Source organism: Phodopus roborovskii, unplaced genomic scaffold (genome assembly GCF_943737965.1).
Source record: "Phodopus roborovskii unplaced genomic scaffold, PHOROB, whole genome shotgun sequence".
Lineage (NCBI taxonomy): Eukaryota > Metazoa > Chordata > Mammalia > Rodentia > Cricetidae > Phodopus > Phodopus roborovskii.
The window spans coordinates 27,832,036-27,844,073 of NW_026126525.1; the positions used below are offsets into that span (position 1 = coordinate 27,832,036).

The 12,038-nt window shown below is 45.1% G+C and overlaps 1 protein-coding gene across 2 annotated transcripts in view; it reads left to right on the forward strand.

The window, feature by feature from the left end:
- Positions 1-12,038, forward strand: part of Scfd2 (sec1 family domain containing 2) — a 319,157-nt gene that overhangs the window by 290,918 nt on the left and 16,201 nt on the right. For both annotated transcript variants that reach the window (XM_051198353.1, XM_051198352.1), the window contains one exon: positions 2,539-2,673. In XM_051198353.1, the coding sequence (XP_051054310.1) occupies positions 2,539-2,673 (135 nt within the window). The remainder of the gene's footprint in view (positions 1-2,538; positions 2,674-12,038) is intronic.

The window sequence follows — 12,038 nt, forward strand, 5'->3', positions numbered from 1 at the left end:
CTGAGCCCAGGATTAACATTTTAGTGTGCTTCACCCCAATCTCATTTTAATAAGCAAACTGACCTGTTTGTATTGATGGTTTGCTTTAGAAAAACAAAAAGCCCACAACACAAAGTTTCCCCTGTCTCTGTGCCTGGCACCCACCCTTCAATCACTGTTGGTATAGATGTTGCTAGCACATTTGTTTTCCATATTCAGCAGCTACAAGCTGTCATATTCTCCCTGTCACTTTGTATAATAGCTACCCCACCACACACTCACATGCCTTAACCCTGTCACCACAGGCCCTCCCTTGTCATGTTCCCAACACTCCTCCCTATAAACATCCCTCACTTATTAAACATGTCCCTGTTGCTGGGCTCTTGAGGGCCCGGGTGGTTTGGATAGGAACAGCCCCCAGATTTGAATACTTGGTCCTTAGAGAGTACAGCACTACTCCTTAATGACAGGGATTAGGAGGTGTGGCCTTGTTAGAGGAAATGTGTCTCTGGAGGTGCACTTAGGGGCTCCTAATGTCCACACTAGGACCAGTCTCTCTCTCTCTCTCTCTCTCTCTCTCTCTCTCTCTCTCTCTCTCTCTCTCTCTCTCTTCCTGCTGCTTGTGGATCTGGATGTAGAACTCTCAGCTGCCATGCTCCTCCCATCATGATAATAGCCTAAACTTTGGAACCTGTAAGCCAGCCCCAATTAAATGCCTTTTTATACCTATTATCATGGTCTTGGTGTCTCTTTACAACAATCGAACAGTACTTAAGATGGTGGCTTTTAATCTTTCTTTACTTCAAATAATAAATGGGAGTTTCTGAATGCATGTCCATGCATGAACATAGCCAAAAAATAAATTGCTAGGAGTAGAATTTCTGTGTCACATGCAGTTTGAGTTTTGATAGGTACTATCAAATTACATATTGCATTGATTAAAAAAGTGTTCTCCCCAACCAGCCTGAGAGTATCTGATACCCCATGGCCAAATCAAAAGTATGTTTTCAGACTTCTAGGTTTTTTTTTTTTTTTTTTTTTTTTTTTTCCCGTCTGAGTCTTCCAGAATTTATCTTGGTCAGGTTACTCACAAATGCCTGTAACTCCAAGGACCCATACACACCTCCCACCCTGACCCCTGAATGCATGTACACATAAATAAAATCTTTAAAAGAAAACCTGTATTGATTTAATTTTAATCTGACTTCCTCTGGCAATAAGCAGGGTTAGCCTATAGCTTTATCTGTGCCCAATGCTCACTGAGCATGATCATTAATCATGGGATTTCTCAGTGTACAGTAGTCACACTGTCCAGTTAGTGTGTGGTGATACTTGGTGTTGTTTCATTTCTGAGATATTTTAAGAGACTTAGAATATGGGGGAAATAACTCAGGATTCCTTTAAGAAAAGCAAGAACAAGCTAGAGACAGGGCAGTATACTGCATACCTATAACCATGGTTACGGCATCTTGTGTTTGCCCTGTGTAAAGAGCTACACAGAGCTCAAGACAGACTGCCTCTCATCAGTGCCCTGTTAGAAGCTGACTTTCTTGGAGTCATTATGGATCAGAAAGTGTGGGGAGGGGAGACACCGCCTTTGTGCTGAACCTCCCAGATGCACGGCCAGATGAGTGTGGGACAGCAAGGGCAGCAGTGGGATTGGAGGAAGGTGACTCAGTGTGTGAGAAAAGAAGACTCAGGAAGGACTTTCCAGCCAGAAGTCAGGGAAGAGGTCAGTGAGACAGTGCCTCCAGGCAGAACTAAATATGGGTCTGCAGGGTATTTAGGTCACAGAAAAGGAAAGTGCTCAACGCCATCCATCAAAGCAGAGGTGCTGTGATCTAACATGGCCCTTATCCTACAGATATGCCTGGGGTGCTCTGTGGCCCGGTTCCACCCCAACCTAAGTCACATTCCATCTGTCTGTCATCTTAGCTTCTTTGTCTGACATAGTCCTACATGGAGTTGAGCACTGTGGGAGAAGGGGGTTAGCTTGAATGTTGACAGCCATTGCAAATAAACAGTCACATTCCAAGCAGAGGGGATGAGTCTAAGAATGTTTAGAGACCATCTTCATGTTTATATCAAGCGACAAGACTTTCTACAGTACTTCCTACATAAAATTGTCACTTTAAATCTAGATTGAGCATTTGGTCCTACTATCACTATAGCTCTGTTGAGGGACATTTAGTTACAGAAGAGACTAGAGAGGCAGGGCAGTACTAGGGAACTTTATGAACACAAGTTGGAATTCCTATGATATTAAATTAATAATAAAAAGGCACAAAAGTTAGAGGGTAGGAAGAAGAGGACAGCTCTGGAAGAAATTAAAAAGTGGAGTTGGAGTAAATATGATCAAAAGGCATTATATGAAATTTTCAAAGAATTAATAAAAATGTTTTTAAAGACTCAAGGTTGTTATATAACCTTGCACACACAAAATCACAGCTATTGTTCAGTATCAAACTAAGCTCACTTTACTTCCTTTGATGTAGCTCAAACTGTCTCCAGACACTGTAAACAAGGGCTTTTGTTCACAGCAGTGTTCTGTCTTTCCAGGCATCCTATAAGCCACTGTTGAAACAGGTTGTGGAAGAAATATTTAATCCTGAGAGGCCAGATCCCATTGACATTGAACATACATCCTCAGGCCTCACTGATCTCCTTAAAACTGGATTCAGCATGTTCATGAAGGTAAGTAACCATGACGGGGACATCCTCGGTGTCCCCATTGCTGAGCGTAGGAATGCTGGCACACAGTGCCAGGGAAACAATGGTCTTCTATAATCAGTGCAATCCTCATCGACCATTTGATGGTGTGCAGTGCAAGCTTCTTTGGACCTGAGTCCTGTCATCTCTCCTCAGCCACACATACACCTACGGTGGGGTTTCAGGCATCCTCAAGAGCACCACTGGGCAGCTTTTACACTCATGATCCATTTGCTGCCAATATGAGCACATTTACTACCATTCACTGGGCTTAGTGGCATCCTTTGCTCTTAGTTCTAGAACTTACTCTGCAGGGTAATGAGCAACTCTGTATACTCCTATGACTAACATCACCCCGAGACTCATTAGAGATGGTATTTGTTATGGTCCAGCAGACTCCTTGAATCTCTTGGGCCCATGTCTGGGCTGGGTCAGAATGACTGAGCAACCCTCCAAGTAGGGATGAAAGGAGGGAAAAGTACACAAATGGGATCTATTTTTAAGCCACTGTAAAGTTTCTAAATTTAAAAGGATCTAAACAAGATTACAGACTGACCTCCCAGGCTATGCCCGTATTTCAGCAGTAATAACTCTTGGAAATAACAGAATGTTTTGCCAGCTTCAAAGAGTCTTTGAAATCATGAATTCATCTGCATAAAAAAATCCAGCCTTTGGGAGTTCAATAAAAGCATATTCCAGGAAAACTGGCCCATTACAAAAACCAGAGAGGACAAGAGCCAGCCATCGGATTGGAAACCAGCAATAAATTGGCTGAAGTGGCCTTCCACCCTTTGTTTGGCTCTCCCCAAGAACCGGCGGCTTCTGATGCAATGCCTGGCCACTCATTTTCCTTTTCTTTTTCCTTAATAAAGCAACACAGCTCAGCTTCTTAAAAGTGACCAGAGCTCCTGTGCTGAGTCTAAGCCCAGGGTTGTTGGGTTATTGAGTCACTGCTACTCTGTCCTGAGGAGCTCTTCCTGGTGGCCATTTGCTTTAAAACAGGAAAAACAAACAAACAAAAAACTTAAAAAGGAAAGAAATAGGAAGGAAGGAAGGGAGGAAAGGGAGGGAGGGAGGGAAGGGAGGGAGGGAGGAAAGGGAGGGAGGGAGGGAAGGAGGGAAAGAGGAAGGAAGGAAGGGAGGAAAGGGAGGGAGAGAGGGAGGGAGGGAGGGAGGGAAGGAGGGAGGAAGGCAGCAGTAACTTTTTGGATAGACATGATTTCTAACCCTCTGCATTAAGTGCTTCCTCTCTAAGTCTGGACATCCAGTGGTGACCATGGACTTGATCAGGATGTTAGTTGCGAGTTAATTCCCCAAGTGCATTTTCTTTTTTTTTTTTTTAATTTATGTATTTTTATTTATTTATTTTTTATTTTTTTTATTTTATATAACAAAGTCCAATTAAATGAAAACAAACATTTATACACAATATTTGGGAATTTGGGCGTTGTTCTTTCCAAACTACTTCCTGCTGGTAAGGGGCGCTGTCATGGGGGATTCGAAGAAGATTCAGAAATCCTGGCTGTAGTCTGTAGGGCTGCTTTGTCCAGCTGTTTGGAATGTAGGATCACTTCGTACTCTGTTTCAAGCGGTCTGGCGTGATCAAACCACATTAGTCTGGAAGGAATCCACATCTTTTCATTTTCTGTGGAAACAAAAATACTGGGGAAAATCCTTTTCCCCGGGAACTTGTCCTTCAACTTAAATTTTGGAGTCAAAGCATTTTTTTTTAATTTAATTTATTATTTTACATGTCGATCCCAGTTCCCTCTCCCTTATTCCCTCCCTACCTCCTTCCCTCCCTCCTTCCCTCCCTCCCTCCTTCCCTCCCTTTTACCCTCTCTGCCCTCTCACATGCACGCCAACCACCCTCCCCTCCCATCCCCCCACCCCAATTCCATATGTAGGGGGAATGCCATCCAGTTGGGGTCATGTAGATCTGAAAGGTCATGTGAAGTAGGGACTAGGGCTTCTCTCCTGTCTCTAGATTAAGGCAGTTATCCCTCCATGGGAAATGTGTTTGCAAAGTCCTTTTGTGCACCAGGGATACATCCTGGCTCCACTGTCTGAGGTCCCTTAGACTGCTCAGTCCTTCTGACTGAGACCCATATTCAGGGGGGCCTGAGTCCCATGCTGGCTTCCCAGCTATCAGTCTGGTGGCCCGTTAGCTCCTCCTTGTTCAGGTAAGCTGTCGCTATGTGTTTCTGCAGCCTGGTCTTGTCCTCTCCAACTGCATCTGGGTTCTAGTTCGACTCAGTGTTTATGTATAGGTGTTTGATCCTGTTTCCAACAGGCATTAGTTGAGGGCTCCATGGAGAAGTTAGTTGTTGATCTCACTCTCCAGGAAGGGCATTTATGATAGCCTTTCCACTGAAGCTCAAATTGTTAGTTGGCGGCAGTCTTGTAGTTCTCTAGACCTTTCTTTGTGTTCAATTTTATCTTCAAACCAATTTTGGCTCCCTCTTTTATGTTCTCTCTCTCTCTCTCTCTCTCTCTCTCTCTCTCTCTCTCTCTCTCTCTCTCTCTCTCCCTCTTTCCTGTCTTCTATTCCTAACCAGGCTCAATCTTCCTGGTCGCACATGTTTTCCTATCCTCCCCCTCATTTTCTCCTACTTCTCTCTCCATTTGCTGCCCCCCCCCCCACTTCCCCTGAGCTCTGAGGGACTTGTCCCTTCCCAGTTCTGTGAGGGACTTTATATGAATCTCTTAGAATACACCTTGTATCCTAGTTCCTCTGGTGGTGTGAATTATAGGCTGGTGATCCTTTGACCCAAGTGCATTTTCTGTCACTGTTCCATGAATCAAGAGCTGTCACACTTGAAAGTCACCCCTGTAAGTTCTGTGGAGTGTTTTCTCCCTCTTGTCCTGTGCTCAGACATTCCACCATCTTACATGGCATTGCTTAGGGAGTTTGGGCCCCTGGTGTGTCAGCAACGGGAGGTGGGATATTCTGCCCTGTTGTTGGAGCTCCTGAAGAAAGGCCTGGGCAGCCAGCTGACCTCAGGGAAGGCTCCTGGGTACAGATTAAGGAGGAGAATTTAGTTCTCCCAGTTGCTATAACCTCTTAAAAGCCATGTTGAGAAGAAGGCAAAACTAGACAGAAGGACTTCCATTCTACCCCAATGCGTGTTGAGAGGGAAGGAAGTAGACTACAGATAGACTCACAGGTGGTGTGAACAGCGCCCGCCCACAGTTATAAGGATAACCCATGTGGACCAGTGAGCCAGAGTGTATCTGTCCACCCTCCTGTCCATCCTCATGGCAACCTTAGCAGGTAGGTTCTTATGCCTCTTTTGGCCAATGTAGAAACTGAGGCCCCACATGGCTATGCAGTGAATGCAAATTTCCCAAAGTCTGGGGTTTCATCTCATTCTCCCCTGTCTTGTGTGATCTCTGGAGAGCACACATTAAGTGGCAACTCCTGGGTGTGTCGTCTAGCCCCTCCCCCCACTCTGGAGCACTTGCCTGTCCACAGCATTCCCCAGCCCCATAGTGCTGCCAGGCATGTTCATGGAAGGTAAATATTCTATGCTATTAATTCCGGTTCCCTTTGGGGTTACTCAGCTGCCTTCTCTTTCCTGGGTCTCTGCCTGGGTTGGTCATGGAACCACTGGTGTGAGTGAGATCCTGCAGGGCTCAGGGGCACCTGCCGTTCCTCAGACTGCTTTTCTGGGACTTGGGCCCAGGCTCATGGGAAGAATGAATCCCAGGCATTGCAGATACATCACTCCACAGGTTACATTTTCATTCTGAACCCTCAAGCAGTTACTGCCCCTCTGTCTAGTCACTTACTGCCCAGTTCTGTGCCTCTGGAATGTGTTCCCTACTTTCTCACTCAGGACTTGCAGTGCTGAGCCAGAAAGAAACAAGGAGGCAGAACTTGATGAAATAAAGTCATCCATGGGGAGTCCTTCCTGTGCATGGCTACTGTTGTACAACTGAGAACATTCACAAATTGAAACTGAGCTGGAAGGGAGACTCTGGTCTGTCCCTGGTGAGTCCACTCTCTGCACTAAGGGATGATTTCCTGACTTGGGGTGACCAAAGGCAGTCTACCCACAATGTAGAAAATAGAAGATGAGAATAGATTGGAGACACAACAAGAAATGCATGGAGAGACAGGGCCCACAGTCACACCACAGGAAGCATGGCATGAGTCTCATACTGTGTGGCACAAAGAGTGTGGAAAAGGGTGGTCCTAGCCCTATATATCTCCCTTGGGGTTCTGTATCTTTTGTACATACTCTGTGGCTATATTTATAAATTGTTTTATAGTTATGTCTTCATTGCCTCCCTCTAGGCTGATATCTTTCAGAGTAGTGTTTTTCTAAATACACAGCAGAGCCCATCATACATCAGCAGGTCAAGACAGTTGGAATGACTGTAATAGGGAAATAGACTTCATAGGAGAATAGACTAAGCCAGAACTCATTACATCTAGTTGGGTAAAACAGCCCAGCCTAGCTTCACATCTCTACACATGCATGACTTGAACATTTTTCTCCATTCAGTTCTGACTATAAAGACTATGAAAACAATGGCTAGATCCTGGAGGGCTAAGCTAGGTCTTTATCTTCTGGATCCTCAGCACTTGGCATTCAGCACATAGTAGGTACTCACTGATGGGGAAGGGTGTGGTCAGAGAAGATGGATTACAAAGCTCATTCATCACGCTTAAAGCTACTGGTTTCTCTTTCCAACTACACTAGTCCCACTAAGTGTATGGAACACCTCCCAAGACACCCAGTGAAGATCTGAAACCACAGGTATAAGCCCTGTGGACTCGCAAATGCGGTGCCTTTTTTCACTAAGCAAGTGGCATATGTTGTGGTCATAGTGTGTGCAGTTTGTAAGTGTGAGAGTGAACCTAGCACTTTCTTTTTCTTCTTCCTTCTTCACACTTCCAATGGTTAAAGACTTGTTCTTAACATGCATCTTAGCAGCCTCCACAGACAATTATATATTTCCTAATCAAGTCAAGAACTTTCATCTTCCCACTTAAACACTTTACAGCTTTTCTTTGGCTTATCAGATTTTCCAGCACCCTGCTTTGGGGACATAATTTGCACTTTGGGGCCATAATCAGGTAAATTAAGGGGTGCTTAAACATAACACTTTGATGCTGCTGAGGCCGGTTGATAACCCAGGTGGCTTTTCAGTGACTAAAGAGGGGGTACATGTGCAGTATGGGTACTCTGGACAAAGGATGCTTCATATCCAGGCTGGAGAGAGCTTGGCAAAGTTTCATCATGCTTCTCAGAACCATTTGCAACTTAAAATTTAAGAGATTGGTTTCTAGAAGTTTGTTTTCATACTATGAATACCTGAAACTGCAGAACACAAAACCCCAACCTGAAGTTTCATTCAAAAGTTGCACAAGTAAGTGTCACTACTGGTCAACTCCAGTGAGCCTCATTAGCTGCCCTCATTCTCCTGTCCAACTGCTGTTGAGCAAGGCAAGCCCAACCAAGCGCTCACCTCACAGAGATGGAGGTCCACCTCCACTCACCTCCATTCCACACCACAGCGTTGACGTCCGTGACTCCAAGTGCTCTGCCTTGGAGAATAGAATAGGAACAAAGGCTCTGATGTTATAGAAGACCTCTCCCAACAGAGTGTGTCGGATGGGAGAACAGATGCTGGGGAGGTTTGGGGTCTCTTCTCCATGTCACATTTATTCTGTAGTTTGATTTGTTGAATAATTGGTGGCTCTCCTAATCTGTAACCCCTCACGCCCATCTAGTACATGCTCTGTAAGCTTCCTTCCAGGGCCTGGCTGCAGTGGAGGTGGTAGGGATCAGTCACACACCTGCAGTCAGACTATAAGAACCTCTGTATGCCTCCATGTTCTCATATGCAAAATGGGATGACAGTGGAGCTTTTGTGAGACAGGTAATGGCATGCTGGGCACTCAGCACCAGGACTGTCTGTAGTCAGTGCTTCCTATTAGGATTCTGTGATCCCAGCCAGACTGTAGCTTTTAAGACAGAGACATGTTGGGTATCTTTATACCCTATACATGGCCAGTGTTTGGGTGCACACACAGGTAAGGCAGAAAGATAATGAGTTTGAGTCTATCCTGACCTACTAGAAAGAGCCTCTTTGAGAAAGAGGAGGAAGGAAGAAGTCAACTATGATGGTATATACCGGTAATCCTAGCATTCAGGAGATAAAGGTGAGAGGATTATGAGTTCTAAGTCAACCTGGGCCACATAGTGAGCTTCAGGTCAGACTGGGCTGCATAGTAAGACCCTGTCTCAAAAATTAAAATAGCAGAAGAAAGTAAACGGAAAAAAGAAGAAAGGTTAGAAAACTTGTTTTTCTATTGTTTTATTTACTTTTTATTTTACATGTCGATCCCAGTTCCCCCTCCCTCCCTCTTACTCTCTCTGCCCCCTCACATGCACCCTGACCACAATCCCCTCCCATCCCCCCACCCCTACTCCACATGTAGGGCAAGGCCATCCAGGTAGGGTCATGTAAATCTGTCAAGTCATTTGAAGTAGGGACTAGGACTTCTCTCCTGTCTCTAGGTTAAGGCATTATCCCTCCATGGGGGTGTGCCCACAAGGTCCTTTTGTACACCAGAAATACATCCTGGTTCCACTTGTCTGAGGTCCCTTAGACTGCTTAGTCCTTCTGGCTGAGACCCATATTCAGGGGGGCCTGAGTCAGTCCCATGCTGGATTCCCAGCTATCAGTCTGGGGGCCCGTTAGCTCCTCCTTGTTCAGGTCAGCTATCTTTATGTGTTTCTGCAACCTGGTGCTCAACAATGTTCATAGCAGATTTATTTGTAATAGCAAGAACCTGGAAGCAACCTAGATGCCCCTCAACTGAAGAATGGATAAAGAAGATGTGGCACATCTACACAATGGAATACTACTATGCAGAAAAAAATAATGGAATCTTGAAATTCACAGGCAAGTGGATGGCACTTGAAGAACCATCCTGAATGAGGTAACCCAGTCACAAAAAGAGGAACACAGTATGTACTCACTCATATATGGATTTTAGACATAGAGCAAAGGATCACCAGCCTATAATTCACACCACCAGAGGAACTAGGATACAAGGTGTACTCTAAGAGATTCATATAAAGTTCCTCACAGAAGAGGGAAGGGACAAGTCCTCCAGAGCACAGGGGAAGTGGGGGGGGGGCAGCGAATGGAGAGAGAAGTAGGAGAAAGAGAGGGGGAGGACAGGAAAGCACGTGCAACTAGGAAGATTGAGTCAGGGTAGGAATAGAAGACAGAAGAGAGAGAGAGAGAGAGAGAGAGAGAGAGAGAGAGACCATAAAAGTGGGAGCCGTTATTGGTTTGAAGAGAAAACTGAACACAAAGAAATGTCTAGAGACCTACAAGACTGCTGCCAACGAACAATTTGAGCAACCATGGAAAGGCTATCATAAATGCCCTTCCCGGATAGTGAGATCAACAACTTACTTACCCATGGACCCCTCATCTAATACCTGTTGGAAACAGGAGCAAACACCCATACCTAAACACTGAGTTGAACTAGAATCCAGATGCAGAGGGAGAGGACAAGACCAGGCTGCAGAAAACTTGTTTTTAAGATGAAGACACAAACTGCCTGACTGCCTGCAAAAAAATGTCACAGCATTATAAATCCCTAGCAGTTCCAACTGGCCATAAAACAAACAGTTGGGTGACCTTCTGGAGCCATGTTCATGGGTTGCAGTGTTCTTTTCCAAACCCTGTCCCGATCCACTGTGAGCCCGACTCATCGTTCTCCATAGTCTTAGTAGCATAAACTTATCTCTGGTGAGCAATCTGTGGGGAGCCAGCAAAATATGCATGCCTTGGTCACCCAGAACATGGAAGCTACACCCAGGATGGCTCAGGTCCTGACTGTCTGCACCATTACCACACTCTGGGAGACAGAGCTTTCTGAAGATTTGCTGCTGCCTCAGGGCTGTGGCTAATGCTAGCTTGGACGTGGCACCCTAACTCCATTTTACTTGTGTCCATACATTTCTGTAGGCCAAAATAGTTAAGGAAAACGTGGAGTGCATCTGTCTAATATTCTCTGCCAGACAAACTCTCCATGGCTAAGGAAGTCCTGGCAAAGGGTCTTGCCTCCCTGGAGTGAGAACTTGGTTTGTGTCGTAGTGTGTGCTGTTAAAGCACTTTCTTTGCAAAGCTCTGCTCTATAAATCAGGGGCCACAGAATCTTCCCTTCCCAGTGATTCTGGTTATCCAGTACCAAATAAGCAGTCATCTGGAACCCCTAATTCATAATAATACAACCATTCATTCTGCTCAGAAGGTTGCACTCTGGGCAAGCTCCACGTGGCAGGCTCTGCCTCCCAGATGGCTCGTCCACACAGTCAGTGAACCAGTGCTGAGCATCTACTGGAAACTACAGAGAGCCTATGGTCCTGGACCTCAGCTTCTCTATGTGGTGTCACTGCTCTAAGAGGTACAGCCAGGGGATAGGCATTGGGTGTCATGACCTGAAAGTCAGTTAACATCACTTGCACAGCAGCCCATTTTCAGGAAATAAAAAATGCATTCTTCCTCTTGAAAAGGGATCAAGAACCAGAGGGCAGGAAGCATCATCATGGCCACTTTTGAAAATTACAGTCTTTATGTGTGTAAATCTACATCACTTGCCTGCCCAGGGCAATAAGGGCAGTGCATACTGATTCTATGTGTCCTTCCTTCTTGGAGGACATTGAAATCATTCACACTTCTGACCTGACTTCAAAATCAGTGGTACCAGAATGACTGTACTGAAATAAATACCAATTGCTTTTTGTCCATTTTTTTTAAACAATCTGTTAAAAAAAAAAAAAAAAAAAAAAAAAAGCAGCTCCTTGAATGAGAAGTTGAGGATAGCAAGCAGGAAGGCCATGCTGTCTGAGGATGACTTTGAAGTCAGCCTGATCACTTGTCAGTCATAGGAAGGACTTGTGACTAGCCATAAAGGCTATCCTCCTCAACAGATGTACCACCCAGTGAAGGCGCTCGACTGAGCTGGGAAGACCACGTGGGCTGAAGCTGGCGTGGAAGCCCTGTTCCCTAATAGCCTCCCACAGAGAGCACCCTGAGGTCCTCTGAGTGAAGCTTGACCCCGACCTAATAAATCAATCAAAACATGCTTTCCCTCTCACTGTAATGGGAATTTAATTCAAAACTAGCATGTCTAATAGGCAGCACTTTGAAAGTGCATTTCTGAAATCTGTGGCTTGGATTTCAGTCTCCTGAGAGTAATATACTGTATATCTACTCCATGTGTTTGAACCTCAGTTTGTTTTGACTAAAGGACATGATCTATCAAGATGTTTTTCTCTGCTGGAGTTGGTATAAAGAGGGTGGGCTTTATCTAA